This window comes from Lindgomyces ingoldianus, assembly GCF_010093535.1.
Source record: "Lindgomyces ingoldianus strain ATCC 200398 unplaced genomic scaffold BDR25scaffold_14, whole genome shotgun sequence".
NCBI lineage: Eukaryota > Fungi > Ascomycota > Dothideomycetes > Pleosporales > Lindgomycetaceae > Lindgomyces > Lindgomyces ingoldianus.
In genome coordinates this window covers 483,020-506,061 of record NW_022985175.1, presented here as the reverse complement: position 1 = coordinate 506,061, position 23,042 = coordinate 483,020, and the positions used below count along the sequence as shown (strand labels likewise).

At 50.2% G+C, this 23,042-nt stretch overlaps 9 protein-coding genes across 9 annotated transcripts; 4 read left to right on the top strand and 5 right to left on the bottom strand.

Moving 5' to 3' along the window:
* The first annotated feature begins 684 nt into the window (after positions 1–684).
* BDR25DRAFT_333958 (uncharacterized protein) lies at positions 685–1,889 on the top strand. The gene is made up of 2 exons (XM_033692889.1): positions 685–1,167; positions 1,216–1,889. The coding sequence occupies exons 1-2, from the start codon at positions 1,089–1,091 to the stop codon at positions 1,623–1,625; spliced, it is 489 nt and encodes a 162-aa protein (XP_033548142.1). The 5' UTR covers positions 685–1,088; the 3' UTR covers positions 1,626–1,889.
* A 726-nt stretch (positions 1,890–2,615) lies between these two features.
* BDR25DRAFT_342591 (uncharacterized protein) lies at positions 2,616–3,864 on the top strand. Its single transcript, XM_033693745.1, has 2 exons — positions 2,616–2,953; positions 3,015–3,864. The coding sequence occupies exons 1-2, from the start codon at positions 2,761–2,763 to the stop codon at positions 3,827–3,829; spliced, it is 1,008 nt and encodes a 335-aa protein (XP_033548141.1). The 5' UTR covers positions 2,616–2,760; the 3' UTR covers positions 3,830–3,864.
* A 514-nt stretch (positions 3,865–4,378) lies between these two features.
* On the top strand, positions 4,379–5,925 carry BDR25DRAFT_260765 (MFS general substrate transporter; the record flags this gene model as incomplete). The annotated part of the gene is made up of 3 exons (XM_033686670.1): positions 4,379–4,576; positions 4,632–4,909; positions 4,965–5,925. Coding segments are annotated over exons 1-3 (1,374 nt in total), but the record flags the coding sequence as incomplete, so codon positions are not given.
* A 3,209-nt stretch (positions 5,926–9,134) lies between these two features.
* BDR25DRAFT_25582 (carnitine acetyl transferas-like protein) lies at positions 9,135–12,079 on the top strand. Its single transcript, XM_033686379.1, has 3 exons — positions 9,135–9,783; positions 9,901–11,859; positions 11,973–12,079. The coding sequence occupies exons 1-3, from the start codon at positions 9,381–9,383 to the stop codon at positions 11,996–11,998; spliced, it is 2,388 nt and encodes a 795-aa protein (XP_033548139.1). The 5' UTR covers positions 9,135–9,380; the 3' UTR covers positions 11,999–12,079.
* Positions 12,080–13,404: 1,325 nt separating this feature from the next.
* BDR25DRAFT_342587 (uncharacterized protein) lies at positions 13,405–14,422 on the bottom strand (the record flags this gene model as incomplete). The annotated part of the gene is made up of 1 exon (XM_033693744.1): positions 13,405–14,422. The coding sequence occupies one exon, from the start codon at positions 14,420–14,422 to the stop codon at positions 13,427–13,429; it is 996 nt and encodes a 331-aa protein (XP_033548138.1). The 3' UTR covers positions 13,405–13,426.
* Positions 14,423–15,079: 657 nt separating this feature from the next.
* Positions 15,080–16,164, bottom strand: BDR25DRAFT_285809 (uncharacterized protein; the record flags this gene model as incomplete). Its single annotated transcript, XM_033688208.1, has 2 exons — positions 15,080–15,891; positions 15,948–16,164. 2 exons carry the CDS (start codon positions 16,162–16,164, stop codon positions 15,080–15,082), a joined length of 1,029 nt encoding a protein of 342 aa, XP_033548137.1.
* Positions 16,165–16,641: 477 nt separating this feature from the next.
* Positions 16,642–18,152, bottom strand: BDR25DRAFT_285807 (dehydrogenase/reductase SDR family member 8 precursor). Its single transcript, XM_033688207.1, has 3 exons — positions 17,437–18,152; positions 17,040–17,381; positions 16,642–16,981 (listed from the first exon to the last, which is right to left on the bottom strand). Exons 1-3 carry the CDS (start codon positions 17,861–17,863, stop codon positions 16,671–16,673), a joined length of 1,080 nt encoding a protein of 359 aa, XP_033548136.1. The 5' UTR covers positions 17,864–18,152; the 3' UTR covers positions 16,642–16,670.
* A 124-nt stretch (positions 18,153–18,276) lies between these two features.
* Positions 18,277–20,144, bottom strand: BDR25DRAFT_25529 (fumarate reductase flavo protein subunit). The gene has a single exon (XM_033686348.1). It carries the CDS (start codon positions 20,032–20,034, stop codon positions 18,439–18,441), a length of 1,596 nt encoding a protein of 531 aa, XP_033548135.1. The 5' UTR covers positions 20,035–20,144; the 3' UTR covers positions 18,277–18,438.
* Positions 20,145–20,366: 222 nt separating this feature from the next.
* BDR25DRAFT_260748 (SAE2-domain-containing protein) lies at positions 20,367–23,017 on the bottom strand (the record flags this gene model as incomplete). Its single annotated transcript, XM_033686669.1, has 3 exons — positions 20,367–22,777; positions 22,827–22,859; positions 22,909–23,017. The coding sequence occupies 3 exons, from the start codon at positions 23,015–23,017 to the stop codon at positions 20,442–20,444; spliced, it is 2,478 nt and encodes an 825-aa protein (XP_033548134.1). The 3' UTR covers positions 20,367–20,441.
* Between the last annotated feature and the right edge of the window lie 25 nt (positions 23,018–23,042).

Here is a 23,042-nt window from a genome sequence, read left to right as displayed (position 1 = left end):
CTTGGAGATGAAAGACCTTTCGATACAAATGCATAGATGGTGGTGGATGCGGCCCTATTTCCGGCCGGCGGGTCTATGTACTGGGCCTGCTACTAATTTCTTTTCACGACAATCTTTCTAGTAGGTGTATGATATTTTGGAGCTCAGCAGTAGGTAGTCAATCATAACGGTGCCAAATTGTTCAACATTTTCTTGATGTCTGTGATGGCGGAGTGGCTGTGTTCACACTTGAATGACCGATGGTTACAGATCGAATTAGCAGGATTCCCTCTAAATCCCTCATCGCTTGCTTTTACATGGCGTGAAGGGCGGGTTAGTTCTCTTCAATTTCCCCATCACTTGCTTCACAGCTTTCAGAACAGTGAGGCTGAACGATGTTAACGTTCACGGACGTTCACGATATCTTCTCGTTATCGATAGGATGGCAGTGGCGCATAGAGTCAACCGGAACGTCGAATTCCCTGGAACCTAAAAGAGAACCTATTCGCCAATAGAAGAATTGGGTATAATTTTAATCGAAAGCAAAATTGCAGTACCACTGCGTCAAGCTGCCTCAGATAACCCAAGGAGCCAATAAAATGGCGTTCATGACCAGGATGCTGACCGTCTGAACCATGCAAGGCCAGCGGATCAAGGCCAGTCTCATCCCAACTTGAAACATGACCCTCCACAAAGCCATCGCAGCTCTCACACGGCAGCCAGTTACAAATGACAACGATCCACTGCATAGGCCTAAGCATCCCTTTCCAGAAACCGGGTGCCGTGTCACGGCTCTAGGTTGTATTTAGGCATTTGGGGAGGTTTGGTGACGCATGGCGTGGTCTGAGGGCGGGTTTGTCGCAGGATGGAAAATGGATGGGCAAATGAGTTTGCACTTTACGGCCTTGTTTTCTCTTTTCCTCGAGCTTAATTCCCTTCGTCTCCTTCTGATCCTATCTGGTGGTTTATTATCCGCACGCCGTCCTTGTTTTTCTTCCTTCTGAACTTATTGACTGAGTTCGTACGCTCGCTCCCTGACAACCACTGTCCTACGACCGATTTTTGCTCCAGGAAATCAAAACATTTACGAAGAAGCGCTTTTAAGAAATATGGCTATCAACTGGGTTCTTCCAGTCCGCGGGCTGCAGATGGTGTTGTCCATCGTGGTACTAGGTCTAATGGCATATGGTACCGCAAACCTATAATACTTTCAGAATGGCCACTGACTTGTTCCAGTCGCAACATGGTGGAACAACCACTGGCGCCAACTCTCCCCCTCTGAAGTTAACTGGATGATCTTCTCGCCTGTATGGACGCTCTTCGCCGTCTGCGCACTCATCATCGTCCCGTGGAAAATGCCCCACATTGCCAACTCCAATGTTCCCAAGCTCGGGCTTCTCGGCCTTGAGTTCTTGACTATGACTTTTTGGTTTGGCGGCTTTATCGCTCTGGCTGTGTTCCTGAGCGACCGCATTTGCTTCGGTACTGTTTGCTCAGTTGCTAAGGCTGGTACTGCTATTTCGGCATTCCAGTGGGCTGCTTTTGCTGCTACGACAGTGCTTTCGGCGCTCAGGACGTTTAAGAGGGGTGGAAGTTCGATGGGTGGAAGTGTGGAGCCTAAGGTCGAGATGCATCAGGGAGTATAAAAGATTGCGGTGGACTCGAACGAGAGGGCAAGAATTGCGGATGAACCTTGGGTGGTAACGAATTGAGTTCAATTACCCCGACCATGAATCACGGATGATATCAGCAAGCGAAGCGATGGACGAAATGTTATTGTAGCAATCATCAAGACTGGTGCTGTGATTGCGGCGGAAGAAGCTATTCACCCACACGATACCTTACTATCTAAATCACTATTTTGGATCTACTGCAGCGCAAGTAGGGGTGCTTTTCTTGTTCATTTTTGCTAGGTTCCGGGTACTTACCCATCGAATGAATGTTAATAAAATGACCTTCATGTTCAACAATGCCTTATCATACCAAGACGTGTGAAACTTGTAAGAGGCGTATTGTGCCTGAAACCGTAGAGGCGCAAACTTGGCGTCTTTCAAGCTTCCGGAGGTCCTCTCAACAGCCTTCGTTAACTGTTTCTTTCCATCTTCGCAGCCTTACGAGTGCTGCAAAATGAATCCTCCGCAGGCTTAAAAAGATCTTTCGCATCAGCCCTCTCGCCTCTCGTTGTCCGTGCCTACCCAGTAACAATTCATCTCACCACCTAAGATGGTATAGCGCAAAACCTGACGTTGAAACCTCAAGTGCGGGATCTTCGTTTAGGCTAGCCCACTTCTCCCCACACTCCAAACCAATTCCATAAATAATCATGGATCAGTCAGCAGCAAATCAGCTCGGGTGTGGGTGTGTCGTCGCTCGGACTCCTCTCAAGTACATTCCGTTGTTTGGAGGCTTGACTTTTAGCGACGATTTCTTTGATCCTATTGAAAGAATGGCGGGATAGGGTGCATCCAACTCGTGCCCAGAACCTAGAAGAGCTTATTTTTGCTTCGACAGGTTAGTGGCGCAGGATGGAAGACGAAGCAACCGAGTCAAAGTGGGTAGGATTGGTCCTAGGTCAAGATCCAGTGGCTTGGGGCTGAATCTTGTCAGGGTGACACGCCTCACGGCTCGAAACAACACCGAACACTGCCTTTCTCCTTCCAATGCCCTCTTTTCCCCTCAATCCCTCTTTTCTATTTCTTTCGCGCCCGATAGATCCAGATTCTCGTTGAAACGGACCCATCGCAGCCAAATTGGAAAAAGAGTGCAAGGGCTAGATACACTATGTCTAAAACGAGTGTCTTTACAACAATAACACCCTTGCCGGCAGGCATTACGAGGCAGAGTGTGCTCGATACATACCACGATCATGTTGAGATGATCAATCTGAACCCGCTGGTCGTGGAACGTTTTAAATGCAAGCCGCCGAGCTATGCGACGGCCGAAGAGTTCCATGCCACATGGTACACCATCAAAGGTACTTTTCATACACCACCTTCTCAACCTAGTGCAAAGATAGAATGCTAACCGATGAACAGACAAGGTATCCTACCTTCCAGGCGGTCTCGCAACCGGCTCTATTTCATACCACGCCTGCTTCCACGATCTCCCTGAGGGCCTTCAGACGCACGTCTATGCTCCCTTGGGTCTCGATATTCGCGCCAAATGGACAGTTGGAGGGAATCTTCCCGGGGAGCCAAAGCAAGCTGCTGAGCTTGGATTAGGCATTCCTCGGGAAGGATTATACATTCGAGAAGATGTCAAGATGAAATGCAATATAATGATGATATCCTTTGTCAAGAAAACCTTCAAGGAATCGCATTCGAAACTGTCAGATAGGCTAGTAGAGAAGGCGCATATTATCGAGGCGAAGTTGGCGAATGAGAGACTGAATGGTCTAAAGGAGCTTGCGCCGGGCGAGCGCATGGGTCATGGCCAGATTCCGATTGCTCCGCCACCTGGCTACGCTTCGGGTCATTTGAGCATGTACTCGAACGGTAGTGGACATAGTCCGCTCAACAGCCCTGGCCTATCGCATGTGTCGACAGTTGGAAGCCAAAGTCCGTATTTGGGAAGCCCACCATATCAAGCAGCAGACCCACGCTTGTCATGTATTCAAGATCAGAAGGTTGACCCGCAAGCCTCGTGGCAGCCTAGCCCAGGTTATCAGACATTGGATCCAAGGTATCAACAGCAGCATGAAGCCGATCACCGACAGAGTGCGTATGCATACCAGTACCCACAGCAACAACAAAACCAGCATCCATCCCAGCATCCAGCTGAGCTACCCAGTGAAGCCCCAGCTCCACCGCCGAAAGATGACAAGAAATTCACTGCTGAGCTTCCTGCATGAGTACTCGCCCTATTCCCACTACGGTTCTGCTCTTCACTACGTCAACCATCACTTCTCTTGTATTCATTTTACATTCTTGTGACGAATTTCTAAAATCCTTTGTCTTTCAAATTTTGCTTGTATGTGGTGATGATACCCACGGTGTTGGATTGGCCTTGGGAGACTCTTGAGGAAAAACTTAGGAATCATGTGGAGCGCTCTCTTTATTATACTAAGCCGTGATATTTCATTATTGTTTCTTCAATAACTACGCTATTAGTGAACTTTAGTTCCCGTGACTTTACTTTACTGTGGCAGCTCGGTATTCGGGTTTAAATGGTCCAAGAGCCCTAGCTCCGTTACTCCCTTTTTTGTGCCTAACCCCATGAGGTAAGCGTTTTGTAGGTCTCGTATACGTCCTTTGAAGATTCATGTCTACACTCCTCGAATGCAGCTTTCATTTGACTTGTAACATTTCTCTCACACATGGCGACGATTTCTCCCGCCGTTGAACCAAGTTCACCTCCATCCCAACTGGTCGGAAAAGAAAATATAGAGGCAGTCCGAAATGCGAGCAACACACCAAGCGAGAATATACCTTATTCGATATTCACCCTGAACGAAAAGCGTTTTATGGCCTTTATTTTGACTTTTGCATCGCTATTCTCGCCAATATCTTCTACCATTTACTATCCTGCTCTGAGCCCGTTGGCATCGGACTTGCATGTTTCAAATTCCCTGATCAATTTAACGATTACATCTTTCAGCGTATGACCAACACTCAAGCGACTAAATAATAAATCTGATTCCTGATTTGTGTTAGATTTTCCAAGGACTTGCACCCGCATTCATGGGAGCCTTCTCAGACGCGGAGGGTCGTCGTCCAGCATACCTGATATGCTTCACCATCTACATCGCAGCAAACATAGGCCTGGCTTTACAGAGCAACTACGCCGCCCTCCTCATTCTACGTTGCGTTCAGAGCTCAGGAAGTAGTGGCACGGTAGCTCTTGCAAATGCCGTCGTTGCTGACATAGCTACACCTCATGAACGAGGAACATGGATGGGGTGGGCGAGCTGTGGAGCACTGCTCGGTCCTACGTAAGAGATAGATATTCTTGACTTCTCTCTACAATGCTGATAATTGAACAACTAGTATTGGCCCGGTTATTGGAGGATTGCTGACTCAATACCTAGGGTGGCGGTCTATTTTCTGGTTTCTCACTATCTTCAGCGGTGTTTATCTAATTCCAATCGTGCTCTTCTTTCCCGAGTCTTGCAGAGCTGTCGTCGGAAATGGAGCCCAGCGGCCGCCAAAATGGAACTCATGCCTTCTCGAGCCTCGACTGAAGAAGCGGATAGCTGATAACGAATCTTGGCTTGGTCCCCCAATCCCCCCTCATCCCCTCCGCTTTCCAAACCCTATCAAAACGCTTTCCGTTCTCTTCGAGAAAGAAGCCAGCCTCATACTGATTTCCTCAGGCTTCCTTTTCGCGGGCTTTTACGCCGTCATGGCCGGCCTTCCCTCCCAACTCGAAGCTAACTACGGTTACAACTCGCTGGAAGTCGGACTCTGCTTCCTCGCCTCTGGTGCCGGAGGCTCCATCGTCGCTCTCATATCCGGTAAAATGATGGACGCGAATTTCCGACGTTACGCAAGAAAACTCGGGCTGGATGCAACCGATACTCGTCGGCTGCGCACGCTATCCACATTCCCGATCGAAGCCGCACGCCTCGAAATCGCGCTCCCGTTAATCCTCCTTGGTGCTGCGAACATCCTGGCTTTTGGTTGGGTTATGCGGTTTAAGACACATATCGCAGGACCCCTTATCTTATTATTCTTCACGGGATTCGCGACAACTGGAGCGTTTACGATTTTGAGTACGTTGGTGGTGGATTTATTTCCCGAAAAGCCGGCGACGGCAACCGCAGCTGGGAATATGACAAGGTGTTGGCTAGGAGCAGGGGCTATTGCTATGGTGGTGCCAATGGTGGATAGGATTGGGACGGGGTGGACGTTTACGTTTGTGGCGGCTTTGTGGTGTGTGTTGGTGCCGCCGTTGTGGGCAGTTGTGAAATGGGGGCCTGGAATGAGGAGGGAGAAGGAGGAGAGATTAAGATTGAAGAGAGAAAGGCAGAGGGAGAGGGAAGGGGGAGAAGAAGAGAGGGCTGCTAGAGGGTTGAACAAGACCGAGAAGAGCATGTGAAAACTAAAGTAGAGCAGAATGATGGTATCGAAGGAGAGAAGCTTGTCGCCGATGAGGGGATTCGCTAGAAGGATTCTCGCTCTTTCAACAGTCGGTATTAGGGTCTCGTTTACCACGAAAGTCTGTATCCTCTGAGCGTCTCCCTCAAAACTAGCAAGAGATTTGATAGATCAAGTGGAACTGAGGTTAGATAGACAGTGAACCATTAGAAGAAGAAGATATAGAGAGATTCAAGTGGATTTTTAGGTGATCTGATGATAGCTGAGGGTTAGAAACACAATTCTGAAGCGCGGTCATGCAGAATGTAGCGAGTCTGGAAGAAAGAAGTATTATGCGGAGAAGAGCATTTAGAACAGAGATATTCAAATGCCTAGGAATAGAAAGCACTCGAAGTGGAGTCAAGTTTAGGGCGTGGGACTGCCGTTCTTTTGCTTCCCCAAAAGGCCATGGGGTACAACACATGCAGCGGTGTATATTATCGCATGCATCTTATTCGATATGTTTCTAAGATTCCTTAGATATGTGTCGTACACCACTCTTCAGAACCTCGAACTCGACCCCAAGGCCGTCGGACGGCGCAGACCATGAAGAAAAGACAACCTTGAACCACCGCCGCCACTTCGAGATGTGGGTTTCCTCGTCGTCCCACTGACCCTGTCCGTCAACTGCATGTACGAGGGGACTACTCCTGTACACGGGTTGCTTCATCAATGCAATACGGCAGGCAATCTGATTCGTCCAGACAAGACCAAGCGACGGAGTCTTCAAACTTTGCAGGGAGTCAGACTGTGAATCTCCCCACCCGGTGAACCAACGTTGCTGGTGGTCAAGTGTTAAGGGATCCGGGCTAAGTGTTATGGTTTCATCTATTTGCGTAGATTGGCTAGATGGTGGGGCATTGGGCGTGTGCTGGGCCATAATATCACGATCGGCGCTTTGGCTGTTGGTAGATGCAGTTCTCGACACGGCGTTCGATGCAGTATTCGAGGGGACTCGAGTGAACCGATCGGCGACCTGGTTTGCGACCACCACGGCAATACCCTCTGTCCGTGCAAGCTCTCGTAGCAGAGATCCTAATTGCACGAGTTGAGTGCCGCGCTTCGCCATTGATGCGGCACCGTCTCGCGCGTCTTTCTTCTCAAACTCGGCACGGTAATTTGCAGCGACTGAATCGAGAATGACGAGGCCCACTCCATGCTGCTGAATAGCCACCGGCAGCTGGTAGCGAATAATGTGCTCTTGAGATTCAAGATCCGGCGTTTGTATGCTCAATATCTTCGATAATGAGGGTCGTTTGTGTGGTGCAAGCGAGGATAAAACGGGATGAGTGGAGAGCAGCTGAGTCAGGCGCGTCGTTGCGAGAGGAGCCTCGGTCGAGATGTAGATAGCAGACTTTGATAGACCGCGGGGAGGAGGAAGCTGCGAGGCCAACAGGAGGGTCAGGAGCAGTTGGGTTTTGCCGGCACCACTGGGAACTGTTAGCACACTGCATGAGCGGGCGAGGCTCAAAGCTTGTGCGGTGGCACGATATATTGCATGATATTGGGCGTACAGGAACTCGATCTAGAAGGCGTTTATTTCTGCATACCTCTCTCCAGTAACCTCAACAAGGTAGCCTGGCGGGATGCCGCCGCCCAAAGCCGCGTCAAGGTTTTCGTCCAAGGTGCTTATACTGCTCCATCCGCCGCCGAGAACGCGTGAATTACCTGAGGTCGACCGAAAGGCGTGTCCAACACCTTCCTCTCCCCCGAAACCGAGGTCCCGATGCAAGGCGACGACAACGGCATCGACGAGCTTCCTGAGGTCGCCGGCGGACAGCTGGGCACGTCGCGCGATGTCAGCAGACTCGAGAGTAAGCAGGTCGGTGGTGGTAATCAGGGCCTTCTCCAGCAAAGGCAGCAGATGGGAATGCGGCCTGGTATCAAAATCAGGGAGCACACGCAGCAGATCCGTCATTGGGCATCGGCCACTTAACCCCCTCAAGAGCCGCGGAATGGCATGCACAGCGAGTCCCAGTCCCGGGAATGGCAGTGACCTTCGCAGGGGATTGCAGCAACCCAGACTTGGATGGCGAGCTTGTGGCGCGCGGCGTGGTGTGCCGGCAGCGTGATTCTCGCGGACATGAAGTCGAAGGCCTGCATCATCATCACGTGATGTGTGAGCTGGTGGGGTTTCCCTTCCTCCGCGTGGGGGAGCTCGTATCGATGCTTGTCTCTGCTTTGCCCTCCCTGGATCCCTCCTCTCATGCCCATCATGCACATGTCAAAGCCTCACCCGCCACGGATGTCACAGCGCCCAGGGCTTCCCCGCAGGTTCAGAGCCAATCGCCCTGGGCCGTGTGAATTGCCAGCCTTCAGCCACTCATGCAGTCCAGGCCACACCCATCGTGCCTCGTGATGTCTTGTGAATGCTTTGCGTGCTCCTCAGCATCTGAGAACAATGACCGCATGAACAGCCAGCACACTCCTTGATTCGCTTCGTTCAGCCTTCACGCTGCCTGACTGCCTCACCACGAGCACCAGATCGCTTTGCCCAGCCGTCTGCGACCCTCAACCCTCCGATTAACCGGGCGAGCCAGGTCGTCGACCGCGCGGTGCGTCTTTTTAAAGCTCACCCTACTACTGATATCTTCCACTCGTCCGCAGCAACTGATAGCTGCCTCTCCAGCAGGGTTCCTGGTGCGCCTCGGTGCAAACCTCTCACGAAAACAATATCCTCTTGGCCGAAATTGTCTAATACTTGATCCGGAGTCAGCAGCGGCAGACCTTTTCCGGTCTTTACCCTCGTCGCCTTGCCCTTTGGAAGGCATTCCTAGTTACAGGATTGATGATAGCGCGGTAAGAAACGTGGGACTTCACACTGACTGCTGCAGCTCCCGATACGATTCATCTTTGGCGGGTGTTCCAAGACCGCAGCCGTCTCGGGCTCAGCACTACGCGGTAAGTCTACTATTTCCCTTCCTATGCGCGGCCGTTTCTTTGGTCCCCCTACTTCGGCCCACTCATCTCTCCAATCTCGCCATATGCGGGTCATCTTCCGAGTCGGCGGTGCGCTACCTCTGCTACTTGGATTAAGTTGCCCGATATTACGAAGGCTATCGCGCGTTTCACATGTTCTCTGCCCTCTGCTGGCGGGGTGTATCCGCCCTACACTACTTTCCCCATTCGTCCTGTTTGGTATAAGAACGCTTCTTCGTTCCCTGTATGCCTTTGCACTGGTGTACCGGACGCCCACTCGCGCTGCGTACTCCAATGCCGGCCTACTGTCTCCAGGATTGTCATTATTTTTACCGCAGCGCTTTGCGGTTACTATCTATTAGCACCTATATCTCGCCTCTCTACGCTTAGCTAATCCGCTCTCTTATCATGGCAGTACGCACCTTTACCCAACCTCGTTCCCTGAACGAATCTTTGGCAACCGTCATGTCTGGCACTGAGGTGAACGGCGTGGTTAGGTCGGAGGCTGCAGCCAAGGAGAGTCAACAGTCTTACCCAGCTGAAGCAAAGGACCCTCTCGCTTCACACACGAACCCGCACTCGAAGCCTGGCATCACCTTCGCGCACCAGGACAGGCTCCCGAAGCTACCTATACCGGACCTCGACAAGTCATGCCAGAAGTACCTCTCAGCCTTGAAGCCGCTTCAAAGTCCCAAGGAGCACCACGACACCATCATGTCAGTTCAAGAGTTCGTCAAGTCAGATGGAGCCGTTCTGCAAGAGAAGCTCAAGAAATATGCCAATGGCAGGGCCAACTACATTGAGCAGTTCTGTAAGTATCTCCAACTGGCGTTGAGATACCCATCAGGATCCTTGCAGATGGATCTCAATCTGAACTAAACCCTTCCCGTTCCATCTTATGAAGAAACAAGCATTGACCACGCATTAGGGTATGATTCGTATCTCAATTTTGATAATCCAGTGGTACTTAATCTAAATCCGTTTTTCCTACTGGAGGATGACCCGACCCCGGCCCGCAACAATCAAGTCAACCGCGCAGCCTCGTTAGTTGTCTCGGCACTATCTTTCGTTAGAGCAGTGCGGAGAGAGGAGTTGCCACCTGACACGGTTCGTGGCCAACCCCTTTGCATGTATCAGTATTCAAGGCTGTTCGGTACCGCGCGAATACCGACCGAAAATGGATGCCAAATTGGCCAGGACCCGACCTCGAAGCATATTGTCGTCCTTTGCCATGGCCAGTTCTATTGGTTCGACGTCCTAGATGACAATTCTGATCTCATCATGACGGAGAAAGATGTCGCTCTCAATTTGCAAGTCATTATCGAGGATGCAGCGGAAGTGCCGATTCAAGAGGCTGCGAAAGGGGCACTAGGTGTCCTAAGTACCGAGAATAGAAAGGTCTGGTCCGGTCTACGCGATGTCCTCCATCGGGAAGAAGGCTCCAATAACTCCGACTGCTTGAACATAGTCGATTCTGCATTATTCATCCTGTGCTTGGACTACACTGAGCCTACGACTGGTGCAGAACTCTGCATGAACATGCTCTGCGGGTCAAGCAAGGTGGAGAAAGGCGTTCAAGTCGGCACATGCACGAACCGCTGGTACGATAAGTTGCAAATAATCGTATGCAAGAACGGAAGCGCAGGGATCAACTTTGAGCACACAGGTGTCGATGGTCATACTGTCCTTCGGTTCGCTTCAGACGTTTACACGGACACTATCCTCCGATTCGCGAGAACTATTAATGGAGGCGCACCAAGCCTCTGGGCTTCCACGAGCCCTGACCCAGCGAAGCGAGACCCAGACAGCTTCGGCGATGTACAGACCACTCCACACAAACTTGAGTGGGATATGGTGCCTGAGCTGAGCACTGCCCTGCGATTTGCTGAGACTCGTTTGGCGGATTTGATCCAGCAGAATGAATTCGCGACCCTTGAGTTCCCACACTATGGCAAGAACTTCATGACATCGATGGGTTTCTCTCCAGATGCTTTTGTACAGATGGCTTTCCAGGCTGCTTACTACGGCCTCTACGGCAGGATGGAGTGCATTTATGAACCTGCAATGACGAAATTTTACTACCATGGCAGAACGGAGGCGGTTCGATCAGTTACAGAGGAATCTGTAGATTTTGTAAGGACATTCTGGGGTGAAAATCCAGCAGCGGCGAAAGTCGAAACACTTCGCAAGGCCTGTACGAAGCACTCTGAGATCACTAGGGACTGTGCGAAAGCGCAAGGCCCCGACCGACATCTGTATGCGTTGTACTGCATATGGCAACGGGCGATTGATGAAGAGGGCATGGAGATGGCTAGCAGCGACGGCTATGAATCTACACGACCTTCAAGCCCTGAAGTCTCTGAGAAAGTTAACTCAGTCGTTGGATCCCCAAACTGCAACTCTGTCATTTCAGAGAATGGATCGTTGTCGAGCTCCCCTCATTCTCCCGTGCAACACTCAATGCCCGCTCTTTTCGCAGACTCTGGCTGGGATAAGCTCAATACGACCGTCTTGTCAACATCAAATTGTGGCAACCCCTCGCTACGACAATTCGGTTTCGGGCCTACCTCTGGTGACGGTTTCGGAATTGGATATATCATCAAGGACGGTAGCATCTCCATATGCGCGTCGTCTAAGCACCGACAAACTTCCCGCTTTATCGACGCTCTCGAGTCATACTTCCTCGAAATTCGAAAACTCCTCCGGCAACTGAAGCGTCGCGGAACATCTGCCGACAAGACAGCCTCGCGAGCGCGAGAGGCCGAAGACCGACCCAACAAGGCCGGCCGCCTGAAGAGCCGCGGACGAATTATTCTCGCGGATGGAAAGACTCAGACTCCTGCTACAGAAAGCATTACCGAGTCTGATGATGAGGGTCTCGGTGGATGTAGGACTCCCCCTTCCTTGACTCTCGACCATCAAGTTGCAAAGATTACCTTGCATGCTTTACCCCCTACCCCGCCCCAGTCCCCCCCGTTTAAGCCTCTCACCACTGTCCAGACTTCGCGGAAACACGTTGCTGTTAAACCGCTTCAGCGGAAGTGTACGAAAGCAGTGGTCAGGAGACTTCACCCCCATGCTTTCTCTTAGATTTCTTTTTATTCACGTCTATACTTCATTACCCCCCTTCACCTTTTTCTCGCAATACACATTACACATTACACACTACACATATACCCCCTTATAGATGACAAGATTTCATCATTCCCCACTGCCCATTCCTCGTTCTCCCTTCGCCTTCCACTTCGTTTCCATGCCCTTCATCGATCGTTTTTATCTTCATCCGCTGATTTCCTTGTTTCCTAGATGGCTTCTTCGATGCGGGAATGCTCCTATCGGCTCTCAAAGCCAAGGAAGAGACGACACCTTCGGTCGAAAGGGATGTGGTGAGGAGGAATATCGGGAGGAGGTTGAAATTGGCGGAGTACTAGAAAAGGCCCGATTGAGACCCACGTGGGTGCGTTGACTCGTGCAGGGTTGAGGCATGCTCATGAGTGGGGTTCACGAGGGGACACCGTGGGGTTGGATCTTCGGGATCCTGGGATGAGGTCATAGGCGGCGACTGATTAGTTAGCATGTGTAGGCTTGGGTGTTTGGTGGGGTTTATGAAGGATGATTGTTTATGGTGGTGAAGGTGGTGTTTGTTGGGAGGAGTTTGGGAGAATGTGTGGGCGTGGGCGTGGGTGTCTGTATCTGTCTGTATCTGTGCATTTGAGGAGTAGTGCTGTACGAGGTATTTCTGTACGCGTGACAATGCTAGCTTCTGGAACCTGGATTAAAGTCATGTTTCTTCTGCCACATTTAAATGCGGGCACTGTTCAAGGAGGAAAGTGAACGGCATCAATTCCCTACCCCATCTTGTTACTTAAGGTGGAACATGATCGAGGTAAGTCAGGACCAAAATTTGCATCTTATTGACATTCTATCTCATTCCAGCAGGAAATTCAACACATAATATCTGCACTAATTATATTCCATGTTACGTGATAACATATTGTAAAACACTCTGCGGATTAATGGAGCCAAAGTCACGAACAATACAAGCATACATAGTAAATAACCAGCAACACAAAGTACATTTATATACACAAATATGTACAACTTATTGTAGAAAAATCTACTACATATCAACATGGAAGGAAGGAGGGATGTATCCTGGATCTGTCAGCCTCGCGGCCCGAATATCTATTATTGATATCCCGTGGAAGAACAATACCCCGAACGCCTCGCACCGAAAACCATGCATGAGTCGCGCATCCGCCACCACCAACACCGAAGCCGATGCTAACACGATATGTGAAAACGCCTGAAAATTGCCTGGAAGAAAAAATCCCTACAATCTCCTAATTTACACGAGCTGCACACATCAAACAAGAACCTCCCTTTCCTTGCAAGCATCATTTGCCCAAGTTTGCCTAATGTCGAAGTTCCCGAATACAAACAGGCATACTATATCAAATTCGTAGAACGCGCACTTGTGCTCCATGAAACTCGATTCGACTTGCTCTCGCCATCTTCGCAGATTGCGCTAGGATTACAGATGTGCTGGGTTCGTTATCGTCGTGGAAAACATCAGTGCTTTCGTGTTGGAGGAAGGAAGCTGGGTTTCCGTATCCATCATTCAGCTCATTTTCCCCGTGTTCAGAGTCGGACTCTACGTCTGAATCCGAGGCGAAGTGGGATGAGTATATTGATGATGGGGATAAGTCCTGGAGCGGGTTGTGCGAGCTGGTGTTGATTATACTGGTTTGGAGAACGGGGAAGGAGTCAGCGTTTCGACGGCACCTGAGAGGGTTTGGCGCGAGTGGGGATTCAGTGGAAGAGTACAGAGAAGGCCAGTTTGACCGTCTTGCGCGTCCGATGCCGTCTTCGAACTGCGAGTCGTTGGATTCGCGGCGAGGGAAGGGCGATGGACGGGGTTGCATTTTAGCGAGCTCAGCTTTGAGATTCGGGCGCCAAGAGGGTTTGCGTGTTGGGATCGCCTCTGGCTTTCTCCTGGTCTCGTTCCTTTCTTTCTCGTTTTCTCGCCTTGCGTGAATGGTTTGAGAGAATGAGCGATGGGGGCGTTTGTGGCAGGGACTACAGTTTTCATTCTCCTGCTCATCCTCGTTATTCTCATTGCCATTCCAGTCGTCCTCTACTTCATCTTCCCCGATAATAGAGTCGCTATGGTACCCTGAGTCTTCGGGATCACCAAGACTCACTTTCTTCCTCAAACCCGCACTTCCACTTCCCTTCCCTCTTTCCGCAATTCCACCCCTTCTTGCAAAGAACCTTGGCCCCCCACAGTGAAAACACAGCTTCCTCGTGAGGATAGGTCTGGGATGCTGTCGAATATGCGAGCAAGGAGCTAGGCCGTGAATCTTGGAGCGAGGCGCGTTGATACAATGTTGCCAGATAGCAACAGTATGAGTGCAAGGGAGGTGATCGACAGGGAGGATGATGCACATTTGAAAGATAGAACAAGGAAAAATGGGCTTCGAGTATATTAAATGGGGGCGAGGACGTGGAGTTCGAGAAGCTCGCGGAGCCTCAAGATCTTATTGCGACCCAGGAGGCGCAGCAAGACGGTAAGCGGAGGATGAACGTTGGATTGATGGAGATTGGTTCGCAGTGCACGTCTTCGATGCTGATTGCGCTATCAGATTAACGGACAATTTTGAAACGTGACCAGTGAATATGGCCTCCGACGAAGGGCGTAAGAGTTAGGACCACCAAATGATAAGAGAATGATGATTCACGAGTCCGAAACACCGAAAGGATCATTGGCAAAAAATCTGTCAAAAGAAGAGAATGGCGGCTGTTGAATTCGAAACTTGATCGTAGCATTCTCCGCCTAATATAAACTTTTGCATGGAATGTTAAGGCGTTCGGGAAGGATGGGTGGTATTGGTGCGCATTGGTTGAGGTGTGTGCATCATCGGATTTCGAACGGGGACCAAGTGTTGTTAGATCCGGAATCCGTTACCTCAGATCCAAGCGTCTTCCGAACTGCACAGCGCATGTCAAAATGGTCTTACGGTCTCTTTCCTATCCCAGGCTCGTATTCTTCGCTTTACCTCTGGACGGAAAATACGCGCGACTCATCCAGGCGTCCCGTTCACGAATCAGAAAACTTCCATCTCCTCTGTAACGCGCATTCCAAACCAGTCCACAAGCTCGTCTCCATCTTCTCCTTTGAAGAAATCAGTCATGCGCAAACCATTACCGTCATCTTCGGCCGGCCACTCGACGTTCACATCTGCGTTCTTGCCTTCGAGCAGTTCCTTTGCAGTGCTCCAGGAGAAGCGACATTCACTGCCCCAACCGAACACGGGGTCCATGTTTGCCTTCAGCCATGTCGATGTCCGGGCATCAGAGGGATAGCCCGAGCCCCATACAATTTCTCCCTTTGCATCGGTCGCGACCGCATCTTCATTTTCCGTCGAAGTTTGGTACGGCTCATAGCATACATCCAACGCCGCGTCACGGGTCACTTTGGCGCAGACCGAGGCTGCTGATACGACGGGGTACAGACTGTCCGCTTTCTTGGCCACAGTGATTTGGATTGTAGGCCATATGCGCTCGAGCTTCTTCTGGTAGGTTTCGGGTCTGCCGATGGTGTCGATGTAGATTTCTTTCACGTTAACACCTTTTGCGAGCACCTCTTTGATTAAGGCTATCGTAGCATCCATAGCTTGTGCGTTGAGGTTGTATTGATTTGGAGCCAGCATATTGGCGGAGATATCACGCGCGGAGAGAAGTCGCGTTGCCCAGCCGCAGGAGGCATGGAGGTCTGTATCCCTTGTGCATAGTTTGCGCATGAGGGAAGAGCGGACCTGGGGCGTCAGGACTTTGGAGTCATTGAAGTGGTGGGTGTCGGCAAGAAGGGACTGTTGGAGCTCAATCGGGAGGTAGAGGAGTGCGTAGACCATCGGGCCTGCGAAGGTAGATACGTTAGCTCCAGGTGCTGGACTGTGGGTGTGGGGGGCCTACCTAGAACAGGGCCTCGCCCGGCTTCGTCAACGCCCAGCACGCATTCCTTCGACATGTCGTCCGCAATCTGCGACGGTATGGGGGAAAAGTGGGAATATGATTTTCCTGTTAGGATGTCCGGCTTGTGAATTGAAGGCGCCATAAAGACGTCCGAGGGTGATGTCTCTTGCTCAATTTCCTGCATGTCCATTTGCATGTCTTCCCTGGTGTCGGCCATTTTTAGGAGAGTCAATTGAGTTCGCGATGTTTTGTGCAGGCAAATGTGGAAATTGGTGTGAGAGTTCAAAGCGGGACAACGCAGTGTGAGAGGCGCCTGTCTGACTTCGCGACGCGTTTCGGCCCTTCTAATCACCCGAGACATTCACGCTAAGCACGCGCGGGATCTTGCATACAGCTACCCACACTCGATTAAGAACCTGCCTGATCGGGTATATTGAGTTGAAACGAGTTTTGTTTCACGATGCTGGTTTCAATGAATCCAGGGTCTTGATTCAGATTCATTCTTGAGATCCCTGAGTGTATACCAACATATATACACGCTGCAATTTTTCCTTCTGAAAGAAATGTTTTGGGTCCAACGCATCAACATATTACCCCCCTTCACATAAACTAGTGTCCAATGCAGTATGACAGCATGAGGGGAATCCAATACACTAAGATAAACAAACCAAGAAACCAAAATACTTCTTTCTCTCACCGACCTACTCCTCTTGCTGCTCTTATTTATTTCGCCACATTGGGCAACACAGACGCACTCGTCCCATCTCTAATGCCCTCTTGGATCCAATTCGGCCAACCCCTCAACGCACCAATCTTCGCTGAATTACTCGGAAGGAATACCTGCCCACCGGAGCAGCTAGCGATCTGATTAACAACCGCATCAGCAACTTGCTGCGGTTCTAGCAGCGCTGAGCCTGTCTTCCGCAGTTCCTTCTCCCAGGATTGGATAAGTGGTGTCCGGACCCAGTTGGGATGAATTGAGCTGGTGAGGATTCCTGGGGCTTTGTAGTGGTTCTTGAGCTCTTGGTTGAGTCCTACACGAGTATTAGCCAACAGACGCTCCAAGTAGAGGTGCAGGGTGAGGTAACATACCCTCATGGAATGCTAATACACCAGCTTTGGTGGCAGAGTAGTCCACCATGCCTGCTACAGCAATGAAGCTTGCGAGACTCGCGACGGTTACAATATGTCCCTTATTGTTCGCAATCATGTCGGGCAGGAAGGCCTTCACAGTTGTGAAGTTGCTGAGCAAATTCACATCAAAGATCTTGCGCAACCACTCATCTGAGGTTTCAAGGATACTGTGGGCATTGGCAATCCCAGCGTTGTTGACTAGAATTGTAGGGGAACCCATTGTGGCCCGGATTCGCTCGGCAGTCGTGTTCACGGCTGTAGCGTCTGTAATGTCGCAAGCGAAGAACTTAATGTTGGCATCTGATTCCACAAATCAACTCATACTCTCTTTCGAAAAGTTGGGCTCAAAGCTTACAGCCTTGCAGTGCCACTGGTAACTGTTGAATATCCAGCACCGCGACCTTCACGTTCTTCCTCACCAGTCCCTTCACCACCAGCAGTCCAATCCCACTACATCCACCCGTCACAACAGCAATCTCCTTATTCCAATCCCACTTCTTCTTCTGGCCCCTCAATCTCCATGCATTCAGCGCAATTTTATTCAGCTGTTTGTTGGCGCTCCCCACTAATCCCAATGCGAGCAGCCATTTCAGGCCCTTCACAATCTTCGCTAGCTTCTCAGGGTCTCTTAGAGCTGCAACTCTTTTGAACAAATGCTCCTGAAACTGAGGGGGCCCCTTAGTAAGTATGAAGAGAAGCGGCGCCGCGAGGATGGGATTGAGTGCGATGTTGTTGACTGTCAGCGAGATGAGGTTCGAGAGGCGCTGGACAGTGTTCGACATGTTGAATTGAACGACTGTGACGAGCTTGAGATGTTCGAGAGAGCTAGAAAGAGGAATCAGGGGGGTACATCAGTTTTGTACCTCTGGGGGTGCGGATCCGATGCGACGCGTGAGGGGCCTGAGGGGAGGGCTTCGAGCGAGCTCCGGGTTCGTCAGAGCCCAGTCGTGCCTCGGCATTGGCATCATCGTTGGAGACAAGGAAGATACTTGTGATAGCATCATCTCCTTTGTTTGTAGTGGATGTTGCAAGCGATAGAGGTGAATACGGCCATCTTAAGTGTAAAGTTAAACAAAGTCGGAGCAGAAATGAATGACTGCAAGATGAAGTGGAGCTTCGGATCTCACAAAGAGTCTTGGCGGAATAGGGCCGAACGCTGGACTAACTAATGCAGTGGACTGTCCATGGAACCGATGTCTTTTTGAGCTGCCACTTGCCCTGGATGTTCTTCAATTCCTCCCTCACCTTGGCCGGCTTGAACTACTTCGTGATAGGCTTGTGTGCGGAGCATCCTTGTGGCACCTGCCCATTAGCCAGGCTCCTCTACCTAATGCACAGTACATGCTTGTTCTTGCTCCTACAACTTTGATCGCGCGGACTCATGATTGGCATGCGAACTACGCAGGCCTAAATGCGCAGCAGCCCTACCAGCTCTTCTTCCAAACACTGCTCCACTCGTCAGACCGCTACCGCCGGGATAGTTTCCATAGAATAGGCCTCCCATCATTTCTCCAACACAAAACAGCCCCGGAATTTCTCGATTTGTCATCCCACTAATCACACCCGTGGTCTGAGGATGTACAGCTAGGCCGCCGAACGTGAAGGTGATCCCGCAAGCGACCTTGATTGCTAGAAAAGGAGCTTTATCAAGTGGAAGTGCCCAGTTGGACTTGGGCAGAGCAAGTTCGATCTTCTTTGTTTGTGTCGATAGACCGTCCTTGATTGATGGATCCCACTTCATGTCCGGATACTCTTTCCGGTGCTGGCGCACTGCCTCGTTGTATTTCTCTATAGTCTCGATGAACTTCCCTGGCGAAAGAAGTCCGGCTTCAGTGCATTTTGCTGCGAGTTCTCGGATACTGTTCGCCGTAATCTTCTTGACAACCTCGTCTCGATATTCTTCCGATCTCAGTAAAGGTGTCATTTTTGCATCCCAGACCTGAAACACAGTCCCATCTGGTTGCTGCAATATCGCCTTCCCAAACTTCGCATACGTGTAATTACGCAAATCGACACCCTCGTCCACAAATCTTTCTCCTTGAGTATTGACCATAAGTCCAAGCGGATACCCCGACTTCGTAAACTCATTCGATATCTCTCTATCTCCAGAATTCGGAGGAGCATTCGCGTCCCAAGCCACGGAATGACATCCTGACCAATTCCCCGCTTGTTTGGCTCCTACATCTCGCATAGCGATTTCGAGAAGATCGCCGGTATTGAACGGTGTCCCTCTTACGAGAGCGAGATCCCACCCCGGACCTAGATATTGGCTGCGCATACGTGGATTTGCCTCAAATCCTCCCGCAGCTAAGATCACTGCACGGCTCTTGATGATCTTCTGCTTTCCTTCCTTTTCAGCCAGCACACCTGTTACAGCACCAGTCATAGGGTCTGTGAGTAATTGTTTCGCGGCGGTAGAAAACGAAATGCAAACCCCATGTCTTTGGGCAGCAGACAAATAACTCTCAATCAACCCCTTCCCACCATCCTGCGTCTTCAGATGCAGCCCACCCCAAAACTTGAATCGCCCGTCAACATTATACGCCTGTCGGTTAAACGAGAGCTGAAATCTGATACCTTGCTCTGCGAGCCACTTAATAGTCTCATAACTTTCTTCCACCAATATCTTCCCCAGCTCTTTATCGCTTCGTCCAGCCGTGACCCGCTGAAGATCGCCGCTGAAGTCTTCATTTGTATAAGGTTTCAAATCAATGATTTTCGAAGTGTCTTCATCTACGTTGTTAACGATGGGCAGCAAGTCGTTCAGGCCGCCGTGAACGGTTCGGAAGGCGCCCGCCGTGAAGTAACTGTTTCCACCGGCCCATCCTTCGGGGCATTTGTCAATTAGAGTGACATTCTTGGCACCGTTTTGCCTGGCAGACAGTGCAGCGGAGAAACCTGCGCTGCCGGAGCCAATGACGAGGACATGACAATGTTCTTCTGAAAGAACCATGATGACAGATCCCTGAAGGAAGACGGATCAGATGGTCGTAATATCATGTATCAAGGAGAGTCAGAGCTCAAAGAAAAACAGTCCGCATTGCGGATTGCGAAGTCTTTGAAGTTTGGTGATTACGGATTGTACAGATCTAAGATCGGCTTCTTTATTCCCGAGCCGAATTATATCGCGAACTTGATCGTACGTCGTCATCATTCAAATCCAGCACGGGAAACTCCCTTGCAACCACTAAAACTTTGCTTCTTAAGATCTATGCGGTTAATGGTTGTCTATGTTCTATCTGACTCTAGTGTATGAGCACTAGCAACAGAGTTATAAAAGGAACCCGGAAACTCATGCTGTGCTTGTAAACCCTTCCGCAAGCAACAACAGCTTTAACCCAACCATCAAAGTTTGGGCCATCACTCATCTCTAAATATCCACCTTCCACCTTTCTTCATTGTTTCCATATACCTTTCTCCCACAAGCCGTTTCTCCATTTCAATAGCCTTTTGTCTATCCTCCTGCTCCTCTTGTGTAGTCGGAAAGTCTGTTCTCCAGAAACCCGGAGGAGATGGGCGTCGTTCGTATGCGTGTCTATGCCTTCCATGTTTATCAGCCATCTGCTTCGTCCTAGCGTCTAGGACCAGCTCTTGCCGTTCCGCGGTAGACATCCGTGTGAGTAGCATAGTGTCATAGGCATCACCGAGATAATCTTCTAGAAGAGCTTCTTCCTGAGACGAAGATAGGGGTGGTGCCTCGGCGGCAAGCATACGGAATGTCGAGCCACAGCATTCAGGTTTAGTGCAGCCTGGAAGACACGCGCGGTCTGCACGTTTCCGAATCGTTTCAGCAAAAGCGTAGCTGTAGCCTTGATTGTAGGCGGGATTGGGTTTGAAGTCAGATGTCTTTAGCTCGGAATATGGCTTTGATCGTGAAGGAGGACTTTGCTTTTGTTTAGTCGCTGGACCTTTTCGAGAGCCAAGCCTGGGGTTAGGAGCCGGAGGAGATTTGGAGACAGGACCAGCCTTTGACCCCAGATGAGAATTCAAAAGTGAACTTTTGCGGGACCCTGGATGTGGTGAAGGTGTATGTCCCGAGCTTGCAACGCTGGGAAGTGTTGTTGGAATTTGCCTAGCGCTAGATTTGGCGTTGGTAGCTGCTAAATGCGTCTTGCTAGTACTCTTCGCTGATGTTTGAGCTTCCCTGTCAGCTTGTAATCGACGATTGAACTTCTCTCTGGCAGCACTGGGGGCTAATCTGAGATCTTTCTCATCCAATGGAGGTAGCTCATCACCCGATTCTGTCAGGGTTTGATACTTCGCGTGAAACCGAGCGTCCTCTCGCTTTTGGCGTTTGTGCGGCGTCTCGTCATCCACTCGATTAGCAGTCCTAGCGTTCGGATCTAAAGGCTGTAGTGCGAATGTATCGTTTCGAGCCTGGTCAGTGGGCTCACTGTATGCCCTTGCCTCAGCAATCGCCATTGGAACTACCACTGCTCTCTCCGTTTTCAAGGAACCGTTGGTGTCTATGCCCTGGTCGGTTCCCTCAGTCACCTCTTCCTTGATGATTAAAACACTGGTAGACCTCTGGTGACGCAAGGGTCCTACAGCGTCTGAACAAGTGAGTTGATTACTCCTGAACCGTCGATGGGGAGTTGAAATCATGTTTGGCCCGAGTTCATCCAGATCAAATGTCTCTTTTCGAAGGAGCTGATGCGTATTTGGCAGAGGAGGACTACTGAATGGCTCCTCTTTGACGCCGTAAGGCTTGGCAGGTGTTCCGTCAGATGATCCAAGAAATGCATATACCTCGAGCTTCCTTGTGTTCGCTCGCTTGCGCTTGAGGGACCTCTCTGAGACGATTTCAGGCGTATCATCATCTGCGCCACCGGTGGTAAGAGGATTTTGTGGGGCTTTTTGGGGGGCTATTTCGTCCTCTGTCAGTTGACTCGAGGTTATCTTGTCAGAATTTGGCTGCTTCCGAGAGGGAGTAACTTCTTTATGGACCGCTGTTGATTGAAGTTGATGAAGATCATGACTTTCGGGTAGGTTCAAGTCAATGTCATGTGAGATGTTCTGCGGTCGATCTTCATTTTGATGATGTTCTACGCCAGTTGTGTTTGTAACGAGAGTATCGCCGGAATTTCCAAGAACATAGCCGGGGCGTTCGAGTGCATCTGGGGTAGTTGGCAGGGGCGACAATCTGTCCAGTGCCGGAAATGATGCCGGCGGTCTAAAATCTGAAGTCCCAGGGCTTGACAAGGCTAGAAGAGTAGGCCTATCCTTTTCATCCGACAACATCGCCGCTGCGTCGAGTTTAGACTTACACTCTCCTTCGGATTTAGTCTTTTTCTTCAAGTGGCGATCGGTGTACTCTTGCCAATCTTTGACACTCTTTTTCATCTCTCGGTTCTTCTCCATAACGGCAATGTTCTTCCTTTGTTGATACTTGAGCTGTTTTATAGTCTCCTTGTGTACTTTGTTCAGTTCATTATACTTGTTGGCGAGATGCCGATATTCATTGCAAGGCATAGTAGCGTGGGTAGGGTTTGCGTCCAGCTGTGCTGTTGACAAGCTGGAGTTTCTTTTTTCTTGGGCTGAATTGCTTGAGTTAAATGCAGTAGTGCTTGATTTCGGCTCCTGCCCCTGCAGATTCTTGATCTGGTCCTGAAGCCTGATGTTCTCTTCAATAAGGTGGGAATTCTTGAGCAATTCCTCGATGATGCGGTCGGAAATAATCTGGTATGCTTCATCTCCTATACTTGCGTCAGTGGTTAGGGCAGATATTCAAAATGGTATACAGACGTCTCTTCAATTCTTGTTGCTGTTCCTCGTGCCCTAGATTGGTGTAACTATTCATTCTTGACAAGTGTGATGACGCACATACTCCGCTTGAGTTCCGTCTCCCAGTCCGCAATTACCTCATCATAGACGCGCCCAAATTCACGCACCCAAACATGTTTTCGTTTCTCCAGCCAGGCCGAGTCTCCCGACATCTTATCTAGATGCCGATATGAGCGT